The sequence below is a fragment of the Sebastes fasciatus genome, chromosome 11 (genome assembly GCF_043250625.1).
Source record: "Sebastes fasciatus isolate fSebFas1 chromosome 11, fSebFas1.pri, whole genome shotgun sequence".
Classification (NCBI taxonomy): domain Eukaryota; kingdom Metazoa; phylum Chordata; class Actinopteri; order Perciformes; family Sebastidae; genus Sebastes; species Sebastes fasciatus.
This window is the reverse complement of record NC_133805.1, coordinates 34,087,592-34,115,583: the sequence shown is the minus strand read 5'-3', so window position 1 is coordinate 34,115,583 and position 27,992 is coordinate 34,087,592. Positions and strand designations below refer to the sequence as shown.

The 27,992-nt window shown below is 42.8% G+C and overlaps 1 protein-coding gene and 2 long non-coding RNA genes across 3 annotated transcripts in view; 1 reads left to right on the top strand and 2 right to left on the bottom strand.

The window, feature by feature from the left end:
* Positions 1–20: 20 nt before the first annotated feature.
* Positions 21–7,638, top strand: LOC141777782 (uncharacterized). The gene is made up of 2 exons (XR_012595971.1): positions 21–161; positions 4,459–7,638. It is a non-coding gene; the product is annotated as an uncharacterized LOC141777782 (long non-coding RNA).
* On the bottom strand, positions 5,701–6,346 carry LOC141777781 (uncharacterized). Its single transcript, XR_012595970.1, has 2 exons — positions 6,214–6,346; positions 5,701–5,748 (listed from the first exon to the last, which is right to left on the bottom strand). It is a non-coding gene; the product is annotated as an uncharacterized LOC141777781 (long non-coding RNA).
* Positions 7,639–11,493: 3,855 nt separating the features above from the next.
* The window catches only part of LOC141777777 (integrin beta-1-like), a 38,261-nt gene continuing 21,762 nt past the window's right edge, over positions 11,494–27,992 (bottom strand). The window contains exons 3-15 of the mRNA XM_074652332.1: positions 25,692–25,777; positions 21,745–21,961; positions 18,749–18,919; positions 18,422–18,660; positions 17,521–17,679; positions 17,232–17,327; positions 17,031–17,120; positions 15,772–15,912; positions 15,192–15,394; positions 14,756–14,994; positions 14,443–14,665; positions 12,676–12,908; positions 11,494–12,110 (exon numbers count right to left, since the gene is read on the bottom strand). Coding sequence (XP_074508433.1) covers positions 12,058–12,110; positions 12,676–12,908; positions 14,443–14,665; positions 14,756–14,994; positions 15,192–15,394; positions 15,772–15,912; positions 17,031–17,120; positions 17,232–17,327; positions 17,521–17,679; positions 18,422–18,660; positions 18,749–18,919; positions 21,745–21,961; positions 25,692–25,777 — 2,150 coding nt within the window. The 3' untranslated portion in view covers positions 11,494–12,057. The remainder of the gene's footprint in view (positions 12,111–12,675; positions 12,909–14,442; positions 14,666–14,755; positions 14,995–15,191; positions 15,395–15,771; positions 15,913–17,030; positions 17,121–17,231; positions 17,328–17,520; positions 17,680–18,421; positions 18,661–18,748; positions 18,920–21,744; positions 21,962–25,691; positions 25,778–27,992) is intronic.

Genomic DNA, 27,992 nt, shown 5'->3' with positions numbered 1-27,992 from the left:
TCATACAAGATTAACCAGCACGTAACTGGGCCTTGACCTCTCGGAGGTAGAAGGCCAGTTCCTTCAATTGGTGACCCCGACGTGATCTTCGGCATTGAGAAGCGTGTCCAAAGGACGGACAGACCGGCGAGAGAGAGAAAGGGATCCCTGAAATCTTAAAGGTAAGCAGAACCTGTTGTATCGAACTCTGCAAATTGGCTTACTCTAAATTATCTCTCTTGTTGTGCTGAATCTCCTTTGTAGTGATAAATGTTGCAAGAGTAAAGACCTTTTGGTGAAAACTAGGGGGAGGAAGCTGCCCTTTTGGTAAAGACTAAAAGGAGGAAAGCTGCCCTTTTGGTGAAAACTAGGGGGAGGAAGCTGCCCTTTTGGTAAAGACTAAAAGGAGGAAAGCTGCCCTTTTAGTAACGAAAACTGGAAGGAGGAAAGCTGCCCTTTTAGTAGCGTGTTGAAAACTGAAAGGAGGAAAGCTGCCCTTTTAATAGCGTGTAAAAATAGCGCTTGGAGCGCCTGTATGAGTGTACATTAATAACTAGTATTCAGAGGAAAATTAAAACTTACTGTTGATACTGGGCCAACATCGCTGGAACATCAAAGTGTCCAGTAGAAGCTTATGTTGGTAGGATCACAGCGAGGGGCATAGCGACCCATTTACTCTGAATCTAGTTACTGTCATAAACTGAATAAACCTGTGTGAAATAGTACTGGACAGAATGGACGGAGAATTTGACAAAGACTGTGAGGAACGGGGTGGCTGTGGGCCTCCCCGTTTATCATTTGGACAGCAATGGGTTAAAGTCAGGACCAATCTGTACATTTGATCCCAAGACTAGAAATAAAGAGACTCAAGACCTAGATGAGTGGTATAACATGACAGTGAAGGAAGGGCATTTTCCAGCCACGGGAAGTGAAGCCAAATTCATGCCAGTGATGAGAGCATTAATACAGGTGGTTCATAGAAAGCTGCTGCAAGCAGGACAAGACAAAGAAAAGGGACATATGTTTGTAAGAAGGAAATTGAGGAAGAAAGAAGACGAGTTGGCAAGTAAATTGGTAAAATATAATGTGATACAGATGGCTGCACTATCAGCCTTAGGCAGCCAGACGAAAGCCACCCACGCAAAAACCGCTGAAGCAAAACCACTAGTGAAACCCTCACCCAGTCCTAGCGCACCCCCACCACCAAACCCACATACTAGCCAGCCGCCACATTACATGTCCCTCCATCAGCAGTACCCACCTGGCCCACATCCCAACCCCCCTCCTTATCCTCCTCCTACCCCTAGTCCGGTACCAACCCCACAGGACAGTGATTATACAAACGAAGTTATGGCACCATTGTTTCAAGTGTTAGGTGGTACTTTGGAACTTTAACCCCTACGCTACCTCCTTCGGTAATACTATTAGACAAAAGTATCCCATACCAGCGGGTAAGCTCCACAGCTTGGTGTTTAAGATTAAGAACGGGGAGAGTGGACGCACGTTCATAGAAAGAGCAAAGACAGAGTGGGTGGGTGCTACGGGGGTGAACCCAGATAAAGAATCACAGCAGCCTCTGTTCAGAATAGCTCTGTTAAAACATGCTCCGGAAGGAGTTAAGAGAAAGATACCCAGATGGCTCAAATTGTAACACCAGCTCCAGCCCCGCCACAGAATCCTTATCCACTGCAGGGCCCGCCACAGGCTATGTATCAACCCCAGTATCATGTTCCTTACCAAGCTGCCCCATATCAGCAGCCCCCTTATCATGAAGGCCGGAATAGAAGCAGAGGGAGAGGAGGAGGCAGGGGGAGGGGGTATGCCCAACCAAGAGGAGGCAGTTGTTTCATCTGCGGAAGCCCGGATCACTGGGCACGTGACTGTCCTCAGAAACAACAACAGCAGATGAGAGGGCCTCCACAGCAGTCATATCAGCCAGCAATACAGACTCCACCAAACCAACAGCTAGCTCCAATGCAGGCATACAGCGGGTACTCTGCGCAGGGACCTCCACCTGGTCCATATACACCAGGAATGTTCCCATAGGGGTGCCCGACGGAGATGGAGGGGCAGGGGCTGGCAGAGCCCTGTCTCCAGTTGACAGTGAACGGAAAACGAAGATGGTTCATGGTGGATACGGGAGCACGTTACTCCACCTTAGCTGAACCTATGTGTTCCCTTTCCTCTCACTATGTTTCCGTTTTGGGATTTTCCGGCACTGAACAAAGACTGCCTTTTACTGTTCCCCTTCCTGTCCGGCTTGGGAGACAGGTGATGGAGCACCCCTTTTTGTATGCACCTGATTGTCCACGTGATCTCCTGGGAAGAGATGTTTTGGCAGCACTGGGGGCTTCTGTACATTGTTCACCAGAAGCTGTGATAGTGAGTTTCCCCGGAGGAGAAGAAATGGTGTGTTCCTCCCCCTCCAGTGCTGATCGCATGTGCATGTTGAGTCTTGATACCTCACCTGATGCCCCACCACCCTGTGCAGACATATATTGGGTCCTGCTAGCCGACAGAAACCCTCTGATTGACTTTTACAACATGTGGCAACCATGGATTAGGGCTCTACACCCTTACCTCCCTGTTCCCGATCCTCCCCACTGCACTCTGAATTATGACAGAAATAATGATCTTACGTATCAAGATGAGTTCCAACAAAATCTGTTAGATACAACCTGGGGGATAGGAGTAGGAGGTGTTTATCCACCTCAAGCAGGAAATGGCAGAGGCCGCAGCACTCGCTCTCCCAGATTACTCTCAACCATTCCATCTGGATGTCTCAGAGCAGCTTAGTACAGCCCATGGTGTCTTATATCAGAAACACAGAGGAGCTAGGAACGTATTGTACTATTGTAGCATTTTGCTAGACACACAAGAACAGAGAGCCAGCCCCTGTGTCAGATATGCAGCTGCTCTGGCAAAAATTGTAGACAAAGTAGGTCATATAGTCATGCACCATCCTCTACAGATTCTGACCTCTCACAGCACTGTAACATATGTCACATCCTCCTGTTTCACTCTCACCCCCCTCAGACAGACCAAGATCTTACAAGTACTCTCGAAACCACACATCTCCTTTGTACATGAGGGCTGTAATATGGCTGACAATATGACTGATGGCGAGAAGCACTTCTGTGCAGAAAAATCGCTGCCCTTTGTAAAACTAAGGCTGGACTTAGAAAACTCCCCTTTAACGGAAACTGACCTTAGCTTATTTACAGATGGTTGCTGTTTCCGTCATCCCACCGAAGGGTTAAAAGCAGGTTATGCTGTGGTGTCTATGAATACAGCAGAAGAGGAACCATGTACCCTCGATCACGGTCCTCTTGATGGGAAACAATCTGCTCAGGCAGCAGAACTTACGGCTGTAGTTTGTGCTCTGCGGTTAGCGGAAGGGAAGGCAGTGAATATTTTCACAGACTCTGCGTATGTGTGCAATGCAATTCACAGAGATATGTCTGGCTGGGTGCAAGCGGGTTTTAAGACTAGTCAGAATAAACCTATGGCTCATGAGGAGTTGATGAAAGAGTTGTTGGAAGCAATCCAGTTACCACAGAGGGTAGCTGTGATCAAAGTGAAAGGACACAGTCAGGGCACTGATTTAGAGAGTATAGGAAACGAAGCAGCTGATGCAGCTGCTAAAAAGGCGGCAGGGTATTTACCTACTATGATGGTCATGACCACAGCAGATCTCGGTTCTGAGATAACTGATTTCTCCATTATACAAGCTCAAGAATCTGCCACAGCAGCAGAACGAACCATCTGGGAAGATAAGGGAGCTATAGAACAGTTTGATGGTATATGGTATAACGGAGATCAAATAGTTATGCCCCCTGTTGGATGTCCTCAATACTGACTCAGACTCATGGACTTGACCATAAAAGCCACAAACAGATGTTACGAGATCTCCGCCACTGGTGGATTCCCCGGAAACATGCTACTATGACTGACTTCTTGACTAAGTGTGACGTATGTAGTACATGTAACATCAGACCTACCATCACTCCTGGGGCAGGAAAACATCCTTCTCCCACTGCCCCAGGACAGGAAATCTTTATGGATTTCACAGATATGGGAGTAAGGGCTGGGGGGAAAAGATTCCTCCTAGTAATTGTGGACGCATTTTCACGTTGGGTTGAGGCCTACCCTACGGGAAAAGAGGACGCAAAATCAGTCATTAAATGTCTGGTGAATGAGTACATTCCGAAACATGGGTTTCCTAAATTGATCAGGTCAGATAATGGTTCACATTTCAAAAATAAAGACCTGCAATCTGTCGAAAAGGCTCTGGGACTACAACACAAATTTGGCACTGTGTATCATCCACAATAACAGGACTCACACCATTTGAGCTTACGTGTGGCCGACCTTTCCCAGGGCCGTCCCAAAACCCCTCTCCCCTTCCTGACCTCGGTTACAGACCATACTATTTGAAGGTTAATGCTCTTGTGTCAGCTCTCTCCTATACTGTCACAGAGGACGTTCCAGGACCTGACCCCGGACCCCCGGAACACCTTTGGTTGAAGGTGTTAAAGAGGAAGTGGTCGGAGCCACGTTGGACAGGCCCACACAAGGTTCTGGCCAGAACTGCAACAGCTGTGCAGCTTGCAGGAAAAGGACTCAACTGGTGGCACCTAACACAGTGCTCCAGCAGCAGGACAGGACCTGAAGCAGAGGAGGCAGCCCCACAAGGAGCCCAGGCTACGTGAAAAGAGGGTCACGTATATTTTTTATTTTTCATATACTGTATAAACTGTGACTGTGATGAGATACACATAAGGGAAAGAAGGTTACAAGGTCTTGCCTGTATTTACAGTTAAATCAGGCTAACATGGTTGTTTAGGTGAACTCATCTAGGTGGTTTTTGAAAAACATTATATATCACATTGTATTAAAAATTGTTGCTTAGAATAAATGCTAAAATAGACAAAAATAGATAAAAATAGATAAAAAAAAGAAACCAGGGGTGGGGAGAATCCACCAGAGAGAAATTTCACTTCCTTTCCCAAACCAGTATAAAATAGGATCACCCAGATAAAAGTTTTTCAGTTGCGCGCAGGAAAACAAACTAGAAGCACCATGCAGTACGGCAAACTGCTAATAGCGTTTGTTGTAGTATCTGTGTTTATCTCTCTTGTCCTCTTTTTTCTGGACAATCCTCGACCAAAAAAGGGGAAGCCAGAGGGAACAGGGAAGAATGTAACGATTAAACTAGCACCAAACGACACCGAGGCACATCAAAATCGCACTGAAACCGTAAATACAAATGCACACCTTAGATCAAAAAGGTCCACGTGTCCTGAAGCCAGGGTTCAATTAAAGTATACGTTGGGAAGTAATACCAGTTATCAGGTAGACTTATGTGATATCATTGACTGTTCGGTGGGGGGGGCAGGGTAAATGGCGGGGGTATGAGGTCTATCTATGTGGTTTCCGCAGAGGACACCAGTGGTGTCCTTCATGGTCATATGTATGGTCATATACTGGTTCTCATTGGGATCCAGATGGTTCCGCGGCCACTAGTACTCAAGGCTCGGTTCCCCTGAAGGAACACATAACCGTTATGCGAGGCTCACTAAAAAGGGTAAAGAGAGGACTAAGCCAGGGGCAAAACCCTCTTATAATCACCATAAGCAACCTGCATATTAACCCCCTACCAAATTCCCCTTGTGGGAATAACGAAACCGCTAACATGATTGTGGGGGTGGACCATTCAAGCATAGACCCCATGGGTTTGGTTAAAATTAATTTTAAAACCAAGGCAATCTCAATAGCATCACCATCCCTGACAACACCACCTACTCCGTCACAGAAAATAGTTGAACTAGACTTTAACCTGTTGACCACGAATGATATAGTAAGAATAGCCACAGGATATGGGGATAAAAACATCTGGCTAGACTGGTTGATATACACAGCCAGAAAACAGAACCAGGGTAATTGTATTGCCTGTTCTACAGCCCGTCCCTCCCTGTTCATGGTGCCAGGACCTGTACATCTGAATGATACCGATGGCTTAGATTGTTTAACTGCTATGTTCACACCTGGTACAAATCTCACTAACTGTACTGCTCTGCTTGAAGTGTATCCCCTGATTCCCAACACCACCATTCCTCCCCTGTTTGTACCCAAAAAAGGACATTACGTATGTTTTAACAGAACAGGGAAAATAAATATGTCACTTGGGAGTGGTTCATGGTGTGACAGTATGGTAGATGTAACCAATTGGACCAACTCCGCCAACTGGACTTTAGCTAGAGGAGACCTTTTCTGGTACTGTGGGAAGGGTACCCTGATAGTAAGCCTGCCGGCCAATTGGTCAGGTGTGTGTTCCCTAGTTAGACTAGCTGTCCCGATGACCATAATTGGCTCAGAAGTGCACACCCGAAAGAGGAGAAGTTTCGATCTACAGATTAACAATCCTACATACATCGATGCCATTGGAGTACCTAGAGGAGTCCCTAATGAATATAAACTAGCTGACCAAATAGCTGCAGGTTTTGAAAACATACCTATAATAAGTGCTCTGATCCCTATCACTCCTAACAAAAATGTTGACCGCATTAACTACATCCACTATAATGTTCTCCGTTTGACTAATCTAACCCGTGATGCAATTGCCGGACTAGCTGAACAAATGGCTCCTACGTCACTGATGGTGATCCAAAATAGAATGGCATTAGATATGCTGCTGGCAGAGAAAGGCGGTGTATGCTCAATGTTCCAAGACTCATGTTGTATTTTCATCCCTAACAATACAGCGCCGGACGGGACTGTAACTAAGGCGCTAGAGGGGCTCCGGACGCTGTCTGAATCGATGCACGATGATTCAGGTATCAACAGCCCCATTAACGACTGGTTAGACCGTACCTTTGGGAAATGGAAGTCCATGGTGGTATCTCTATTCTCCTCAATCCTTACTGTGTGTACATGCTTAGTATTATGCGGTTGTTGCTGTATTCCATGTATTCGCCACCTCACTGAGCGTGTGATTATTTCTGCTGTGCAACGAAAGCATCCGGATGCACCTCCTTCTTATCAGATGGCCATGTTCCAAGCGGAGAGACAGGGTCTCCTGGAAATGGTGGGGGATAGTGAAGATGTTGATCCTGAAGAGGTTGTGTGATGATGCTTATAATTAATACATCTGTACGTAACATGATGATGCTTATAATTAATACATCTGTACGTAACATTGTCTATGCTTATAATAAATATATCTGTATGTAACATTATCTGTAGGTGAACTTAGTTAAGTTCAAAAGAGGGTCTGTTGGATTTATTATTTACAAAAGTGCTTACAATGACCTGCAATAACCTGACTGTTGGATTTGTTGTGAATGGAGTGATTGCGAGGAAAGGGAGGTAGCAGGTGCTGTTTTTCCTTTGCAAGGTCAAGAAGAGGAAGGAGTCAGAAGGAGATAACGAAGAAGACATGCAGCAGAAACATCACGTGCCATAAGCTCGTGAATATTAATATTGTGTAAACTATGAATAGGCTGGATCAGGGATAGCTCGGGGTTCAGACTTCACGAACTGACCCATGCACTGTATGTTGTCAGGGACATGTCGATTGGATCCAGATATCTGTAAACTCTTTTATTTTTACTTATGCAACATTAATTGTTCGGAATAAATTGTATTATTATGCTTTAACCCGTCTGTTTGGAAAATCTCTTTGTCATACAAGATTAACCAGCACGTAACTGGGCCTTGACCTCTCGGAGGTAGAAGGCCAGTTCCTTCAGCGAGCTACATGCCTTGTCAGTGAACAATTCATGTCTGAGGTGGAACTCAGATGGCTCAGGTGTCACTTTGTGGCCAAAAACAGCGTTCCTCCCTAAGGTGCTATCACGCTCACATCACAATCAGCCTATTCGGCTTGCCCAGTTTGAACCCCCAAAAGGAGAGGGCAAGGCTGTTATGCCCAGTGCGGGCCCTTAGAGCCTATGTAGAAGCCACCGCATGCATATGGCGGTAAGAGCAACTCTTTATCTGTTACGGCGGTCCCAAGAAGGGCTCTGCTCTCTCAAAGCAGCGCCTGTCCCACTGGATCGTGGAAGTCATTGCCCACGCATACAGGTTGAATGACCGTTCTCCTCCATCCGCAGTAAGGTGCCACTCTACCAGGAGTGTTTCCACATCAGGGGCTACCCTGAGAGGGGTCCCCTTGGAGGACATATGTGCCGCGGCCTCATGGACGTCACCGAGCACATTCTCCAGATACTATAGAGTCAATGTGGCCACCCCCCATCCATTGGGCGTGGTCCTTCAGCCGAGTTCCTCTGCTTCATCTTTATGAGGTGTGTTCTCAAGGATTCCTCGTGTCTCTGTTGTTATAAGTCATCCAGTGTTGAAGCACTGCCTCTGGCGGTCATTAAGGATGAAATAGAACGAAAGTTACGAATGTAACTACGGTTCTATGAATCCTGTATGACCGCCAGAGTTCTTAGTCACTCAGAATCTCGTGGTCCCGCGAGAAGAGTCTGTAGGACTGATCTCGTGGATGACACTGGAACTTATACCTAACCAGGGTCATCCGAGGTCACACGTGACTTTGTTGATATTAATACTCGACCTGCGCATGAGCGAGACTAAGATATTCAGTGTTGAAGCACTGCCTCTGGTTGTCATCCAGGATTCATAGAACCGTAGTTACATTCGTAACTTTCATTTTCACATCTAGTGCTGCAGCATCCTTTCTTGTCTGAAGGTTGAAGGAGCTTTATTAAAACAGACTGAAATTACATTGTCATAATCTTGTCTGGGTCTTTAGCTGTAAACATATTGATATTTCTGAATCAGTAATGGACATCTCAACAGTCAGAGCACCTTAACTTGATTGGAAATGTTCGTTGCTGCAGCCAGACGATGATTTAAATTAAACTGATTGAGGAGATTTCCTTTACAACAAAGTGTCTCTAAAGCCTCGTCGTAAAAAGAAAGATTTGAGAATTTTTAGCTCACGACGCCACATAATGCTACATAAAAAATGGGCAGATTGAACTTGAACCACACTGGGACAAACATTGCTCTCCCATTGCTTTAATGGCTTTTTAATCTTTGTAAGTAAAGTATCTGTCAGCATAAAGGAACATTCAGCAAGAATCATCTTGTTAATAGAGAGGCAAAGTCTGGTGGACCATAATGGGAACTTATTTGGGTAAAAATATGAACGGTAGTCAACGGAGAGAGACAAATATTTGTTTGATCCCATTTGAATTGCGCCATGAATCACACATATGATATTTGTCAATTTAAAAGATAATTTTGCACATCAAGAAAGTGGTAGATGGTTGCAAAACCGTTGAAGTAGCAGACTCTGAAAATACATAATTAGAAAAACTAAAGTCGCATAAGTGACGTCTCTCTCTCTGAAGCTACGATGCCTGTGTGTTTCGTACTGGGATGTACTCACACCAGCAACCGGTCTCGATTTTTCTTTCTCTTCCCAGCTGATCAAAAAAACATGAGTCGCTGGATAAAACACATGAGGTAAGATAACGTTACATTTGTGTGTGGAATATAGCTAAGTTAGCTAGCTAGTGTTGGTGACGTATATAGTAGTTCAGTGAGCAGTTTCACATAAAACTAAATGATACTATGACAAACTGAGACTTTCTTGACTTGCAAAATGATCTTTTAAAGAGGACCTATTATGCTTTTCCCCTTTCCTTTAGTGCGTTATATAGTTTTTTGTGCATGTAAAAGCTTGCAAAGTTTCAAAGCCCAAAGTCCAGGCCAAAGGGAGTTACTCTCCCCCACAGAAACACGGCTCCTGAACTGCTTGAAACACTTTGATCGAAGTCCCACCTTCTCTTCCGTAACGCGTTGATGTCACCAAGTAACACCTCTGCATAATACCTAGTAGCATAACAGTTATGCTGCGTTCCATTTACCTCGGAAATCGTAGCTGGGAATGACGTCACACCCAGAGTTGACTGTGTTCCAGTACAACACGTCGGAAAACTTAATGGGGTTTGCTTCGGCCGGGTTAGCCTTTGTTAGCTATTGTTAGCAATTTAATGGCATTACGCCGGTATTTTGTGCATACAAAAACTGTAGCAACATGTCCACAGATAGAAGTTGTACAGTACTGTGTGTACGACGGATTTAATGAGACACAAATAAGACAGGAGTGCTAATAAACAGTATATTACTGCAGCTTTTTTTTTTTACTGTTGATGCATGGAGCAGCCATCTTGGATTTTGAGGAAATCATTTTGTTTTACTTTTGTACGGCACTTTTTAGATGTTTTACTGGCGTTCTGTTGTCGCTTTCAGTCCAAAATGGCGGAAGCGCAGCTCTGCTGCTGGGCGCCGATGTTGCAATGGAACGAACAACTAACTTTCAGAGAGGAAGGGAGGGGTAGGAGGCAATGAGAGGGAGTATGTAAGGGAGGGGTTTGAGCAGTGAGAGGAGGGGAGATAGGGGAGGGGTGGAGTGCAATGAAAGAAAGTTGACAGAGAAAAGAAGTTTACAGTATGTATGTACAGGTTATATTTACAGTGATCACTTTTGTCTCTTAACGCAGCGTTTTTTTTTTCTCTGTTTATAGTTATCTGCCCGTTCAGTCCCTCTCTTATCTGAAAAACTCCCAGCAACGGCCGGAACTCATGCAGAACAAAAGACGCGGTATCCACAGAAACTATGCCTGCTATTCACTTACTATTTTTAGGGAATCAACCTGTCCCTTTTAGATAAAAACTTTAGGGAATCAACCTGTCCCTTTTAAATCAAAACTCTAGGGAATCAACCTGTCCCTTTAAAACAAAACTTTAGGGAATCAACCTGTCCCTTTAAAACAAAACTTTATTTAAATACCATAAATGATATAACAACAACAATAACACAGCTGAAATATACAAGCCCTCTTTTACCTTTAAACAACCTGTCAGTATCCCTAATCCACTTATCTTATATTCTAATAGGCTCAAATTAGTTTAATGCACCACAGCACATATATTATTGCATTTCCATTAATTATTTACTTTCAACATTCATTCCTCCATACTTTCCACACCATGGTTATTTATAAAAGCACACACAAAGCACATACATTTGCAATAGACTTGTTTTAGCCAGTGAGATCAGTTTATACTTTAGACAATTTATTTGTGACTTATTTCTTTAAATGTTAGCAATTTTAACTTAATTATGGTTAGCTAGGTTCTTTTGGTAGGAGGCAGCAGAGGTACCTTAAACACCTGGGTGGATTGCCAGCTCCGCACTGAGACACACACAGTCTATTTAGAAGAAAAAAGCTCTTCTTACCTTTTAGGTGGCCACAAAACCGGTGTGTATCAGTACAAGGCGGGGTCCTCTCAGGTCCTCAGGCTCTCAGCAGCGCCGACCTCCTGGCTCTGGCTCGCCAAATGTTGAATCAGGATATCTCGGGCCGTGGGCCTAAAGTGGCCGAGACCCCTGTTCAGTGTTCTTCAATGTTCAAAGTTCAAGTCGTCAGAAAGTCAACACAGGATACTCAAATGAATCTCTTGAGGCTGTCCAAGTATGGTGCAAAAAGCAGAGTTTTTATTGTGTTCAATATCAGCAGACAGAAACACAACCAAAACCCGAGCCGTTCCGGACGCGACTAACCGCGAGTTTTACATCATAGCCTTATATACTGGACCAAGGGGCTTGTCCCTCCTTTCTACTATCATTTCTTAGTTGTCTTCAATTCTATTGGAGTCTGTCAACATAACACACTAGTCAGCAGTTACACCAGTATCGTCATACTCCGATGTTCTTGGTACTTTCTAACATCTATTTTTTCAGAGACAAATGCCACCTGTTGGTGCAGCTGCACGATTGGCCAAACAGAATGGTCCGTGCCAAGTACATCTCGTGCTCCTTGTTATGTTCGCCCGTTCGGTGAAGGTCAGTGCAAGTATTACATCACACAGCTGTGAGTTGAGTTGAAGGTCATTGTAAGGCATGGTTATCTCTGGGGTCTATGAATAATACAGTAGCAACTATGATTGTATGCTGTTTCAGTACTAAACACAGGGTTATAGGATTAATACTTTTATAATTGTTTATCACATTTTTATATAGCTAAAAAGTGATTACTTCTACACTACCACACCTGCCACGATGGGGATGATGTCGGGTCCTGCCGGGCACTCTGAAACAGAGAAAACCAAATGAAATCTATACAGTTGCTGGTGGTCTGCAAACATTTGAAGTCCTTTTTCTTTCATGAAATAGAATGACCATATGGAAGCTAAAATGCTCTATTGGCATCACCTGTCAAAACTAAATTTGATGAAGGAAAAACAATGAATGTGTCACAGAGTTAACACAGACTGCAGCTTAATACCAGGAAGGGTTTAAAAGGGATCCCTCTGATGGTTTTATTACTTTTTCTTTCCCCTCAGTTTGAAAACCGGCATTTATCAAAAAAGGGGTCACAAATATGTTTTAATTAGCAAAAACAAAAACACCCAGCAGTAAGGCTGGCTTTAATATTAATTAAAACAACTCATTATACTAATAAAAAACACCTCTCTATAGTGCTCGTAGTAGTCAAAAACTCCATATGGTACCTTTCACTCAAGATCTTTCAGTAGTATTACAGTGAAGATGAATATTCATATATCATATTCAACATACTGTATCAGAGATGGTGACGCTGTCTGATTTTAAATTTTTGATATTCATTTATGCAAAGTGTAGCAGTCCAATCATACCCAGTGTCTCCTTCACATAGACCTCCTTGGTGTCGTTCCTGATGGCGTAGGTGTAGTAGAACCAGCAGTCGTTGGCGTCTCGCTCCTTGCAGTGAGTCAGTGGGAAGCTCTGGTCGGTCGGCTGGGGCAGCTTGTCGCGATCCTTCACCTTGATCAGCTGGAAGTAGCTGCAGTCCCGCTGACACGTATCCTTCTTCTCACCGGCCTCGAACGCTCGGCACTGCACGCAGTCTCTGTGAGGACATAGACAGAGGGTTGATTCACTCTCCGAGTTGTATTCCATTCATTAGAGTCCCAGCGTACATCGGTGGGAGGAAGAGAAAACCCCACATTCAGTGAAAAGTTACTAAGTGAACTACATGTCTCTGGATGATGAAGAAAACTGAGGAACTCAGAGGCAGAGATGTAGCCAAGGTTTTAGAAATACTCAGGTAATGACACCAAACATGAAGTCTATTGCATTATTTGGATTTTTCATAATATACTCCATCATATTTTATGTAATTGTTATTTCTCAATAATAAGGCATAAATGCTGTTTCAAAGAATTCACACACCGAGGAATAAAAAAATGTGGCGGGGAAATACTTTTAAAATTTATTTGTTGGTCTTCTAACTTAATTAGTCTAAAACTTAGTGGGATCTGCCTATAATATACACTATCTACAGATTTTTTAAATCGATCGTAGAACATAAACTGCCCTAAGGCTGCTAAAAAAAAAAAGAAGAAAAAAGACATTCCTAGAAAATAATACAAGGACAAGACCTCTGTGTCCCAAATAGTAGCTACAACCCTGCTTTAAAGAAACGGCTCTATTCTAAAGACTCAATCTATTCATACAAAAAAAAGAGCTAAAAAGAAGCACTGATTATGTAAAGTACATACGATGCAAGTTGCAAAACATTTGCATAAACATTATATTAATACAAAGTCATCCATCTGTATTATTACCTGACAATCTCTATTAAACCTCTAAACCTAGATGTTTAATCCTAATATCTGTGATCAGTGGGAATCCTACATTTTAAATGGTGAGTCCATTGATTATTTTCTTTTCTTAGGTATTTATATCATTCTGGAGCTTCCCAGTGGTGTTCCTCATTTATTCAAATCTGAACATTCAAATTGAGGCAGACAGACTGAGAGAGAGTAACAGCAGGGAAGCTAAGCAATGTGCTGCTGTGTGGAAGCCACGTTAGTTCAGATCTGAAAGTCACACAATAACACAAACAAAACTAACCGACCGATGCTGCGGTGGACCGGCAACTCACTGTCTTGTGAGAGGTAAAATTGCTGATTTTGTGAATGAAGTCTGGTGGCTTTGAATGGAGCGATGTAACAGCTTCAGATCCCCGTCGGAAAGGGCTGTGTGACGGCGAGATAAGGTGGTGAAAATATTCTAAATATAGTGTACACCTAGTGTCCACAGCCACTTTACCTCGCCGTCAGACAGCCCTTTCTGACAGGGAACTGAAGCCGTTACATCGCTGTCTTTAAAGCCACTAGACTACATTCACAAAAACAGTGATTTTACCACGCAGAACACGGGAGTATACATACAACCTCCAAAAAATCTGAACTGACCCTTTCAGTTTTTTCCAAACTTCACATTATTCATAACCTTATTGATTAGCTTACTGTGGTAACCTACGTCACTGCTGTTTCCATTTGAGAAAAAAAAACATGGAAAAGAACGCAGATGGACCCGGCCTTTAAGATGTCAGAATTTTTTTTATTTCTAGCTGTGCATGCTAGCTTCAGACTCACTTGTGCTCAGCGCAGACGCCGGGGCAGGTGGGGCAGATCTCGCAGGTCGGACCCTGGAATTTGGGGTTGGTGCATTTGCAGATTCCACATTCACATGTACCGCGGCCGTTACAGATCTGCCCGTTCTTGGCGAGGCAGGTGGCGGTCTCCAGGGAGCAGTCGCAGGCACTACCTGTGTAGTTGGCATCACAGATGCACTTCCTGCAATCACAGCGGCCATGTCCTGGTAAAGAACAAGGGAATGGTTACCACAGAGTTTACATTAACATAGGTGTCAGTCTTTCAAATGATTTCTGATTTCTACAATCCTCACCTCCGCAGAGCTTGTTGTTGGAGCGGTCACAGTTGAAGTTGTCGCACTCGCAGTACTTGCCGCTGTAGATCTCTGCAGGATTCTCCCGCTTCTTGCATTCGCAGGTGCTGCAGACACAGTCGCCGTTGTTGCTGCAGATATCCGTACTGTTGTCTTTTCGGCAGTTGGCATCCATGTCCTCTATCCGCACTTCGTCTTTGCTGCACTCGCAAAGATGCCCGATACGTCCGTCGTTACACCTGACACAGGAAATAGGAGGTTAGCCAAAGTCATTATAAGCAGAGTATAACTCAACAATACAAAAAAAGTACACTAAATGTTTGGGAAGCAAATGCTTCAAGAAAAGAACACTGGTCTGAACCTAGTGTGATTATGTGGGTTACAAAAGTAAAAAAACATCTCATAGAAGCCCAAAATCCCACAGCTCTTCACTTACTTGCAGCCTCCGCACTCGAAGGTCCCGTTGCCCTCGTGGCACTCCTTGCTGTTGGGCTCTCCGTTTGCGGCGCATTGACAGTCGCAGATGAAGTTCAGAACAACTTCTACCTCCTCGGTGAAGCCCAGTGGTTTGATTTTAATGACCTCGGGCTTGCCGTGCGATGGACACTTCTGGGATTCAACGGAAATCTTGAACGACACCTAGAAGTCAGAGGAGAGTTTATAGGGTCATTAAAACTATTAAAGGAGGATGCCTTGAAGCTTATTGTTCCATTTCTCAGACATGACTGTGTTTCTCATTTATTGTTTGTTTTAAAGAGACTGTTTCTAAATGCATGTGTTTCCCCCCCCCTTTGTTTCTCAGTTTGGAACAGCCAAACCGGTAGAAGACTTGATTCTAAAAAGAAGGACGTAGTTGTTTACCAGTTTCACACCCTAGAAACAAACCACTTGTGTTGTGCTGGTAATGCTTTTCTCACTGTGCCCATGAGTTGATATGTTTAAGAATATATTTTTTTTGTTTCAGCATGATTTTCTCACGTACAAACAAATTGCATCAAAACAAGGATGGTACGTACCTCGTCTCCGATGGAGATGTTGGAGCACTTCCTGCCGTTCTCCCCCGTTCCCTCCACACCATTCTTGCAGATGGATTTGTAGGTGATGGAAACTCCCTCTGGCAGCCTGCCGTTTTCCAGAATGACCTCAGATGACAAAGACTGTCCAAAACAAGAGGGATCAAACAATCACTATCAGCTCTAGAGCTATAGGTCAATCACAACCTGAACATACAAGCCCTTTCCATGTGGAAACCCAGCTGCTACTTGGCAAAAGACTTAACAGTGCCCGGCCACATTAATAAATATATCAACTAGCGACATGGCTAAGGCACAACTGTCAACTGTGTGAATGACTTGAGTGAAGATAGACAGCATTCATGTAACCTGAATGTGTGTATAGTAATTAATGCCACGGATAAGTAGTGACAGGAATAGTGGCTTCACTTTGTTTTTTTGTCTTACATGAATAAGTACAGGACCTCTCGTGGTGATTCATTGCAATCTTTATTTAGCCCGGGAATCTTTAACGGCGCTTTCACAAGCCATAGTCTGTTTGTCTAGTCCGAATCAGAGTGAAATGAATACTTTTGATTTGTTTTCTCTTTAGTCCGGTTCGGTTTCACGGTGCACAAATTAAAGCGGACCAAATAAAATAATTAATTTGCTGAGGGGCGTGTATGAAGGACCAAATCTATCTATTTCGTCCCGAGAAGTGCCACTTCTATGCAGAGAATCGCAGACTTTGATATATTGCCTTCAAAGTTTTTTCACTTGGACTCTGCACTGATCCCTTCTCCTCCAGTTTTTCTCCAATGACTTTATAAACGTCACTATTTTTGCAGACTTTATTTAGCATATTCTGTACGTTCTCTTCAGCCCAGATGTCAAGCAAAGATCAGACTTCTGCAGAAGTCCAGGTCCGTCCTCTCCCACTCATGTTAACCTGTCGTTACCGGTGTCCATCTTAACAAATGCCCGCGCATGCAGCCTGCGTTTTGGTTGGAGACCACCTCTCACAAGCGGTCTTGGTCTGGTTGTTTTGGTCCACACCAGCGTAACATTACTGACTTCACAAACGAACTTCACCATGGGTTGAACCACACCAAAGTTCCATTAAAGCTGACTAAATGTTGGCTTGTGAAAGCGCCCTAAAAGGATGTAGGAATTTGTAGAAGTGTATGTATGACCAAAAGTAATCAAATTAAAATCTTAGTTTATCTCTTAATGCCAGGGAGAGTCAGACGTGATGTGAAGACAGATGGTGCAGTTTGACTCACATTGTAAGCATCAATAATGAGTTTGATTACGTTGCTGGAGTTGGAGGACAGCGTGCCAACGGCTGATTTAGGAATGAGATTTTTCAGCTCCTGAAAGAGACACAAGGGTCGAATGTAAGAACAGAGTCAACACACTTATTAAATGTGCATCTTGCTTTTGAGTTATATGGCAAAACATGAAACAGAAAACACAAAGTCTACCTTGTAAACAGGCTGGAATTCCTCAGTGACAGCAAAGATGGTCTGGATGTTGTGATCACTCAGTTTCTGAACCAAATGGGCGATGGAGGGGTAGTCCTATCAAAGGATTCACACACACATAAATATTAATAAAAGCAGAAGTCATTTCAAATCCCAGACTGTGAGGACAAAAGTGGGGTAACATCAATAAGAAATTAAGACAATCGGTAAAAGCTGGAAACAGCACATATTGCTCAGTCAACTCTCCCTGGATACATTATGCATATTAAATAAATGATAAACGACATACATAGTAGTGGCTCATGGTGTACATGTTGTTCTCCAGGTGACACCTCCCATCGTTGGGCAGGACGATACCTCCGTCTCGTTTGCCGTCTCCAGCAAAGTGGAAACCAGCATCGGTGGAAACCACCAACAGACGAGTCACGTTCCTCCAGCCGATTTGATCCTGAAGAGACCAACACAAAGAGAACCTTCTCATTCATATTTTACACATTTACGAGACACTCTTGTCTAGATACAGTGCAATGAGTCTAAAGCTCCCAATTGCGGACACCACAAGCAAGCCCTTCTCAGAGGTGTGGACACAAGTCACATGACCAGGACTCGAGTCCCACATTTGATGACTTCAGACTTGATAAAATCAAAAAAGACTCAGACTTTAACACCAATGACTTGTGACTTCACTTGGACTTGAGCCTTTTGATTTAAAAATACTTGCCAGAATCTATGTATTTGCTTAATTCGAGTCTATTTGGAGGTAGAAGGAAGTTACCGCTTTAATTGTTGTAGTCTGAGTGACGTGACATCATATCAGTTATGTATCCATCAACCAAAACAAACCACAGCCGGCCGAAACAAGAAAGTAGAAAAGGGCGGAGGGTCCACGTGGATACAGCCTGCACCCTCATGTTTTAAATCCAAAGTGGTAAAGACTACACATACAGTAAAGTATGGAAACACTTTGGGTTTCATACATTGCAAGGAAAAGCAGAGCTAGACATCACGGCTAAAGCTGCATGCTAACTCTGTCACGGACAGGAAATGTTAAATATACTTGTAGAATCGGCACCCAAGTATCGTGATAGTATCGAATCGGGAGACAGGTGTATCGTCCCAGCCCTAAAAGACTTGAGACTTACTTGTAACTTGCAAAACAATGACTTGGTCCCACCTCTGTCCCTTCTTACCTCACAGACCGCCACCTGCATGATGGCATCGAAGCCCCCCTCCGGAGAGTCCAGGTTTCCTGAGATCTGCTGCTGGCTGACCAAGCGATTGAACTCGTCTCCCTTGTCTGTCAGCTTCAGGACGTTCTTATAGCTGAATGGGCTGGTGCAGTTCTGGTTCCCTGTGCAGGGGTTGATGAGCCTGGCTGGCGTGGTGCTGTTGTAAGGCATGACCGTCTTCTCCACAAATGAGCCGAAACCTAAAAAGAAGAATGTGTTTTACTCAAGATTGTAAAAATATTTGAATCACTACAGCTTTTCTGTTGATTATTATTGACTCTTTCTTACCAATCCTGAAATCGGAGGTGATCTCCTGCATTTCCCTCATGAGGTCAGTGCCGAGGTTCTTGACATTTTCCAAATCATCTTTCATGGAGAAGGAGAGGTCCATAAGGTAATACAGGTCGATGGGGTAGTCCTCAGCACGCTTGAATTTCAGCTCAAAAGTCTGGGGCTCACCTTGAAGAAGAAAAATAATTTGAGGAATTTAATAGATTGTGACACAACAGCAAGACATTTCATTAAAACATATTTTTAATATCTCTTGGATCAATTTGAATCTTTTTACCAATAATTTTGAGGGAGCAGGCATGAATGACTTTTTAAAAAGGTCGATTTTTGCAGTAAAAGAAATCCTACTTTTGGTACTATACTACAGTGATTCTCAACCTTTGAATTGTGACCCCACCAGAATAATCAGGTTGTCGTTTGCGACCCCCACGCCCGGCGTAAACAGTTGTTTCTACGCGTCTCTCCCTGCTGATTTTGAGTGAGTATTGTGACTGTTCTGATTAAAGGCAGGGTGGGTGATCTTGAGAAACTTAAGAGTACACTCGATTTTTAAAAATGATCCAGCCGAAAAAAACGAGCCCAGTGTCGCCAACTCTTTTCCAATGAAAGTAGCAAGCAGCACTAGCTCCAAAAGTCCCTAAATCTAGAGAGAAAGTCGCCAAGTTGGCAACACTGACTGACGCTTCAAGCCCCCCTCCAAAGCCCCTCCTCCAAAATTATCATTATGACCATAAACATACAATGGACGTGAACAGCAAACACGGCTATTGTTAGTACTCACAGCTCTCAAGCTAGCAGCTTGTGGAGGACTCCGGTAACGCGCAATGAGTGGACGAGCAGAGTGCACGCAGGTAGACAGGCAGGTAGCCCATCCAATCATTTCATCCGGGATGAATACAATTATTGGATGGGCTTATTACAGTCCTGCAACAGCCACAGATATCTTTTTTTTGTCAGAGCATTTGATTTATTGATTGCTGTCGGTATGTAATGAGAATTTAAACTAATATAACAAAGATTTTTCTAAACTCTTTACCAAACCTGCCTTTAATAAATGTGGGCTAAATAAATAATTCTTTGTTTAAGATGACATTTTTGTTTAGCTTCTTTTTTTAAAGATTATTATCTGGGCATTTTTGCCTTTATTGGATAGGACAGAGTGATAGACAGGTAAGGGGAAGAGAGAGGGGACGACATGCAGCAAAAGGCCGCGGGTTGGATTCAAACCAGGGCCGCTCTACCAGGTGAGCTACAGGGGCGCCCCCCAGGCACTGTGGATTTTTGATGCATTTCGGGAATTTTTCCTCTCCCCCTGACCCCCCTGGAAAATGATGCGTACTCTTTGACCCTTACAAACACACTCTATTCGTGTCTATTCTAAGTCAAATTATATCACTGGTACAGGCGATGTAATGTAAAAACCATTCCCCAGTCTAAAATATGTTTTTTTTTTTTTTTTTTTCCACAACCATCTGGCAACCCCCGAAAATGATCTAAAAACCCCATTGGGGGACCTGACCCCCCAGGTTGAGAAACACCGCTATACTAAACTATACCTTCGGCCTTTTCTAAAACACATCACACAAAAATAATGACATCATTTTGCTCCAAAGCTGGTTGACTTGGATTGGTTTGCCCTGATACCATAGACTGGGAAATAAACTGGGGAAAAAAAGTTCCAAAACTTGTGTTTGGTGGATTATTTCTCTGTTGTTACAATGCTAATTGGCATTGTATTTTACATCGTTGGAAAGCCTGGTTATTTACCTTCACAATGATGTCCAACTTGTAAGGATCATGCATTTGTGGGATGAGCAGCACAGCTGATTATGTGGGTAGCGCCCAAGAAAAATTTGCCAAAATGCTCTGCCAATGGTAAACAGTGTATTCTCATAAGACTACCAGGAAGCCTGCCCTTCACCGTCAGGCCCATTTGCGCTGGTGTCGACAACACAGACAATGGAATCTGAACATGTGGGGGAATGTCGTGTTCAGTGATGAGTCCAGGTTCTGTCTGCCAAAGTTGGATGGCAGGGTCAAAGTATGGAGACGACGTGGAGAACGCTATGCTGATTGTTGCACCGATGGAGTAACAGCTTTTGGTGGGAGCAGTGTCATGGTGGGGGGGGGGCGGCATCTCCCTCACTTGCAAAACAAGGCTTGTCATCATTGAAGGCCATCTCAATGCAGTGAGATATCGGGATGAGATTCGGCAGCCAGTGATGATCCCATATCTCCACAATCTGGGACCTAACTTCATCCTCCAAGAAACAACACTCACCCCCACAGAGCCAGGGTTATCACAGACTACCTCCACAATGTGGGAGTAGAGAGAATGGAACGGCCTGCCAAGAGTCCACACCTCAACCCAACTCAACACTTGTAGGATCAGCTTGGGCGTGCTGTACGTGTTAGAGTGACCAACACAACCTCGTTGGCTGACCTGCAACGAATCCTGGTTGAGGAATGGAACGCCATCCCACAGCAACGTGTGACCAGGTTGGTGACCAGCATGAGGAGGAGGTGCCAGGCTGTTGTGGCTGCGTATGGATCTTCCACCGCTACTGAGGCTCCTGACGGTGTATTAAATGAATAAAGTGTAAAATAGCCAATATGAATATATAATATATTCAATCATCCAATCCACCAAACAACTCAAAACAAGAATAAAATTCCAACAGGAGAATACACTGTTTACCATTGGCAGATTATTTGGGCAAATTTTTCTTGGGCGCTACCCACATAATCAGCTGTGCTGCTCATCCCACAAATGCATGATCCTTACAAGTTGGACATCATTGTAAAGGTAAATAAACAGGCTTTCCAACGATGTTAAATACAATGCCAGTTGGCATTGTAACAACAGAGAAATAATCCATCAAAAACAAGTTTCCGAACTTTTTTTTCCCAGTATAGATACTCTTTTCAACCAGACTTTCAACCCTGCTCTGGCAACACATTCAAAGATTTGGCTACAGAAGTTGAATATTTACCAGATCGGAGTGTCAGTGTGAGTTTCTGGGGCTGGATCTGGGTGATCTGCTCAGGCTTCAGTTTCTCGGCGACGTCCTTCTCGCGGTTGGTGACGGGCTTGTTCTTGTCAATGTTGATTGTTCCGCGTGGGTTCTCAATTTTGGTGACAGCACAATTTCTCTTCTTCAGGGACTCCAGATCATCACAGCGGTCCGATTCATCCCAAGTGAAGAATTTCTGTGAGATAGCACAAGAGTTTTTTTGTGAGAATTATTTTAAATTTGTACCATATACCGAACTCATTTCCTAAATATTGTTCCGGGGGCTTAAAGACACTCTGAGGATATCTAATCTGAGACATACCAGATTTAATAGATGCTTGTTTTAAAATCAGCCATACAGAGATATTGCAGTGTTGTAGTGTGATCATAAAAGACAATTTCACTTTGAATACAAATTTCCAAAGCCTGGCTAAGAATATAGATTGGATGCACATGATATCCCACAAGGCAGAGTGGAGGAGAACTTGAGACAATTAACTCAACAAACAAAAATAGTACTTTGACCTAATTCTTTCAAAACAACGTGACCCACAGAGGCCTTTTTCCCTCTCCTGCATTTTGCCATACACATCCAAATCATTTTATGGGAAAGATTAAAACCCACAGATATACAAGACACCTATTGTTCTGAAGAACTTTTAGTTTGTGGGGTGAATAGAGGACACGAAGAGGTGATATACAGAGAGAAATCAATAGTTTTGTCAATCTCAATCACACATGAAACAACGTACATAATATTCTCAGCAGTGGGCAACGTACACAACATTCATGCAGTGAAATCAGATTGTAAAGGCATTAAGTATTTTGTTTATGGAGCTCTTGTAGGACTTGGGAGAGTTGTTCTTTAGTGATGTGATTCCTTTGTAATGTTTGGGTTGATTTTGAACATCAAATGCCCTCTGACTATGAGAAAATAAACCAAATGTACATCAGTGCTGCAGATATTTCGTCTTCAACATGACTGTACTAAATGTTGCAGTCATGTTGTGATTTCCAACCCTCAGGGGTGGATATCAGTCAGCGGTCTGACGGAGAAATACAGGCAAGATTTAACAGGAATGCAGCTCTGTCTTGACGTATGACAATCTGACAAAAATACCCAAACCAGCGAGAGAGAGATTTTTATTTTCTTATTCACCAAGAGACTCACCCATAGATGTATTATAAGAAATGGGTACCGGACCCCAAGATGGCACTTATTCATTCCAATGAGAACTGCTCGCCTGGGGCATACATACGCCAAAACAGTTTTCTGACCTCCAGGGTTTGCGCAAGGCTTATTGAGAGAGACACACGCGCAATGTAACTGGAGTCAATTTTGGCGAATGCAGACCAGATTTTACTGCGCATGTGTTGTTCCCCAATGATATGAAGCGTTGATGACGCGCGCCATCTCCTCTTTTCACCCTTGTTAGGTATGCGACCCTCTGAATATACGCAGTATTGTTTGTCCTGCTGGCCCCGCCCGCAAGTTCTCGCTCGGCCCATTGACTTTACATCGTGATGACGTCACAGATGTTTCAATCGCTTTTTTCAGCTCAAGGAAAGTTTTACAAATATAAAATCTCCATGGATCAAAAAAACATAATAGAAAGAGTCATAATCAAACTTGTTTGCAGTTCGAGGTGTCCTGACAAAAGTTTTACAGACGTCTCTTTTGCAATGGTGATCTATGGGGAAAATGCTTTTTGGGCTGCAGGAGGATTTTTCACTGCAATACTGTGAGTGGCCACTGGAAAAGAACTGGAGGCAAGACTGAGCGGCACCGCCGAATCCAGTTCTCATTATACATCCATGGTTCACCTTGGTGAGCCAATCAAATCTCACTATTAAGTGCTCCAGGGATGGCATATTTTTGCAGGAAAGTGATGCTAACCAGGAAGTTGGCATCACCCTGGGTTCCCTCGACAAACAGCCAATGGGATTTTTTCATTGGGTTTTGGATTATTTCAGAAAATAAGCTCTGTGGCAAACACACGTTTATGATACTTACAGGTTTTGTTCAGCAAGATAATCTTCACAGATGAAAACCACGTTTATGATTTTTGAGGTGTAAATGCAATCGGCAGAAGTAAAAAGCTAAAGTTAGGCTATAAACGAACTACACCACGGTCGCATGAGCGCGAGTATACACAACGAGTCTGTAAAGGCAGACGAGTCGGCGTGATGATGTTTAGTAGTCTCATTTAGCTACTTGTTAGCAACCACCTTTTTTAAGACATATAAAGGCTTCAAAATTCACAAACGGGGAATTCATTGATGCATTTTATATCGTAGAACAAAACTTTTAATTCTCTTAAGCTTGTGTTAACCACAGACCTTATTTCAGACATCTAACTTAAAACTAATTTAAAAAACCCATTGACTTCCAGATGAGGGGACCAGAAGTGCTAAAATGCTAACTCATGTCCAGGTTTTTAAGTTAAATGGCTCATATCATTAATTGGTTAATGATGTTTGGGGATGACTATCGCTTTCAGATCATCACAATATTTCAAGATCGTAAATCATTAGTGACGGGGACCTGACAACAAGATAGGTTGAGGCATTCACTGCATATTTCACTTAACAATGCAGTATACCACTGGATTAAAAAGCCCCATTTCTCTTTGACTTTTTGGTTTGAAGTTATCATAACAGAGCTGTCTCATACTGTCATACTCTCATCACACAGTATAAATAGTAGAGGACAAATTTAGTCCAGTCCTCACTACTTCTAACCTCATGCTCCTCCAGTTCCAAGTCTTGCAGAGTGAAACTAAAGAAGCTGTAAAGCTTTTTTACAGAAATTTATTACACGGCTGTGTAATTCTGATTGGTCAATCACAGTTGTATGTATAACAGACCGTTGCTATGGGTGCAGCTATGATGTCGGACTCTGGCGGTCCGTTTTTGTGTCAAAATATTGATTTCTTAAGTAAGTAGCCGTGTAATAAGCAGGATAATGTACAGCGAGCCGGTCATTGTTGTGAAAGAATCCCCTTCAGGGCGATGAGAGACAGCATCGCCCTGTCAGGCACATACATTATCCTTTACTTGCTGCACAGCATGACATAGAATTTTTATAATATTTGTCATTTGTTTGTCCTGCACTTTGCAGCCACCACACTGAAAAACATACTGTAGCTGTGAAGGAGTGAGCATACATTTCATATCAACCTCACGCCCCAGTAAATCAGTATTTTCCTGTACTGTGGTCTGTTCACTCAGTACTTGCCTTCAGTACAGAAACCGTCTAATTAAAGAGGATTCTACAGCCAAAGTTTCCACTGTGAGACAAGCAGCAGCAGCACTCATGTTTACAATTAATGGAGTAGTTGTGGTTTACTTGTCTTTGGTCCAAAGGCAAGAGAGAGCACATCTCGTGAATCTCTTGACTCTGGTATTGCACCGTATTTGTTTGTGCATGTACTAATAGGGTAAGTACAGTTTATGTGCACGTATATCTATAGATTTATGTATTTGTATCAATAGTAATGACGACAAAATTAATTTGATGAAAAAAGTAAAACGTATTTTCTTACTTCTTGAAACCTGTTTCCTTTTCAAAATGAATAATAAAACTCATCATATTATTATTAATTATAGTATCTTTGGATTGTATTTGTTTGTTTTGAATAGATACTATGACTCTGTTGTACGCACTTTTTGAAATTTTGAAATTAATTGTCAAAAAGTGACAGTTAAAATCTTTATATTGGTTAGTGATTGCATTATTTAATGCACAAGATGATGACTACCAGCTGTGTTTGTTAGCTGTTTTTGTGCAAATTGACCATTAAGCAACGCTGCCACACAGACCGCAAAACTCTGAATGCACCACACCCACAGTTTAAGAATCTTCTCGATAACTTTTCCTTCATATGATAAAACACTCTGGTGGCAGCTTTAGTGATTCAACTCACTTCATCTGCGCACCATCCACACTTCTCGGCCACCTGGATGCATTCCCCACACGACTGTGCGTTTGCCTTGATGCATATGCTTCCCTCTGAAAGACACAAACACAAGTTTTTTTTAGCCAAGATGACAAAACAGATTTTCCATTAGTTCACTAACTCAAACCAGCTTTGGTTTTTGGCTGCAAAACACAACCTCTTCCCAGTTCAGAAAACTGAGTCATGCTGAGAGAAGCTCCAGGCAGCTCACCAAGGATGACAGTAGTATAGGACTGGTGGCTTTGCGCGTGCATGTGAAATGCGCGTGCGCGCGAGCGTGCGCGCGCGTGCGTGTGCGTGTGTTGGGATGCAGGTGCACCCTTGGTGACCCTGGTGACCTTTTTGTGACCCTAGTGTCCTTTTTGTAACCCTAGGGCTGATGTTAATTATTGGTAGTTATCCAAAGGTGTCTGCTGTAGGTGTTATCAGTTGCTCCACAACAAAAAAAGAAGACCCCATCCTGTGGATCCTGATGCAGATAAAAAATACAGTTGTATCCCAATATGTGTCTTTTATTACAGTATCATTAAAAGTTCAAACAAACCGCTGCTTCCTGTGACCAAAATGTTTTTGCCTTTTTGGTGTTGCCACAGAAGACCCATACTGTTGATCCTGAGTCAGATAAAAAAAAAAAAAGTCGGTTGTATCCAAGATGTTATCAGTTGCTCTGTAAACAAAAGAAGACCCCCTCCTGTGGATACTGCTTCAGTGAACAAAACACAGTTGTATCCCTATATGTGAACTCCGTTGTATCCAAGAGGTGTCTTTTTTATTACAGTGCCCATAAAAGATTAAGCAAACCCTAGTGTGCTGTGGTCAAAATGTTTATGGCTTTTGATGATGTGGTGGTTGGTACTGTTTGCAGGCTATATCAGCATGGATCCTGTAACCATATGTTTGTTTGTGAGAGGGTGTATGGATTAGCGTTGTTCGTAGTCGATATTAACATGTATCCAGGACAAATGGTGTGAGAAGGGAAGTATGTCATCTCCTTCATGTCATCTCCTAAAATTCTTTATGAGATGTATCTGTGAGAGGGGGTGGGGTATGGGGTGGTATTGTTTGTAATAGATATCAGCATGTATCCAGGGACAAATGGGGTGGATGTGAGCGGGATGGGGGTCATCTCTTGTATGCCATCTCCTAAAATTCTTTAGGAGATGTATCTGTGCTGTAATGATTTGTTAACATTTTAAATTGGTAGATGTGTGTTAGTACACCACTAATTTTGCTTGTAGTCATCTCCCAAAAAAAAAAAGCGGTGCAATGTCGGTAGAGTTACAATATAGTGGGTTTTTAAAAAAAAAAAAAAAAAAAAAATGTATGTAGTGTGAATGGGGCAACCTCAAGGCCTGTCAACCATGCGTATTCATGAGATGTCACTAGCTCCATCTTTTACCTACACTTTGTGTATATAGTCAGCATTCAGCTGAGGTCGTGTTTACCAAACTTCACAACTTTTGAAGAGGACGCTTTTCCTAACGCCACTCTTGCATTTTGCACATTAGGTACAGTGTTCTTTTCTTTGGATGCTTCATTTTTGGCGTCTGTGAACATAGAGCTGATGTGACTTGCCAAAAAGCCCCAGTTTTGTCTCATCTGTCCAAAAGACATTCTCCAAGAAGCTTTGTGGCTTGTCAATATGCATTTTGGCATATTCCAGTCTCACTTTTTTATGATTTGGTGTCCTCCGGGGTTGTCTGCCATTAAGTCCACTTTGGCTCAAACAGGAGAAAATGGCTCATGGACTACTACTAAAACACTATGAATACTATAGAACTAACTAGCATTGTTAGAAAAATAATTATTAATGGGACAAATTTCTTGGGTATTTTAGCGTGCGATCAACTGCCTAAACACATCAGGCTGCTTGGAGATGGTCTTATAGCTTTTACCTTTAACATGCTTGTCTATAATTTTCTTTCTAATCTCCTGAGACAACTCTCTCCTTAGCTTTCTGTGGTCCATGTTCAGTGTGGTACACACCATGATACCAATGTTTAATGTGTCCCTATGGTCAAATTATTTTCAATCTTTTCTAGGGGTACCATCATTTTTGTCCAGGCCAGCTTCATTAGTTTGTTTTTTTAAATGATTCTGAACCAAAATTCAAAAACATTAGCTGATTTTCATTAGTTCATTTTCAATACATTTTTATTTATTATTACTTTTTTGTCAGTTTCAAGTTATTTCAGTGACCATTGTTTTTTTTTTATTCTTTCTTTAACGGAAGGGTACCAACAATTTTGACTATGTGTGTAGATACAC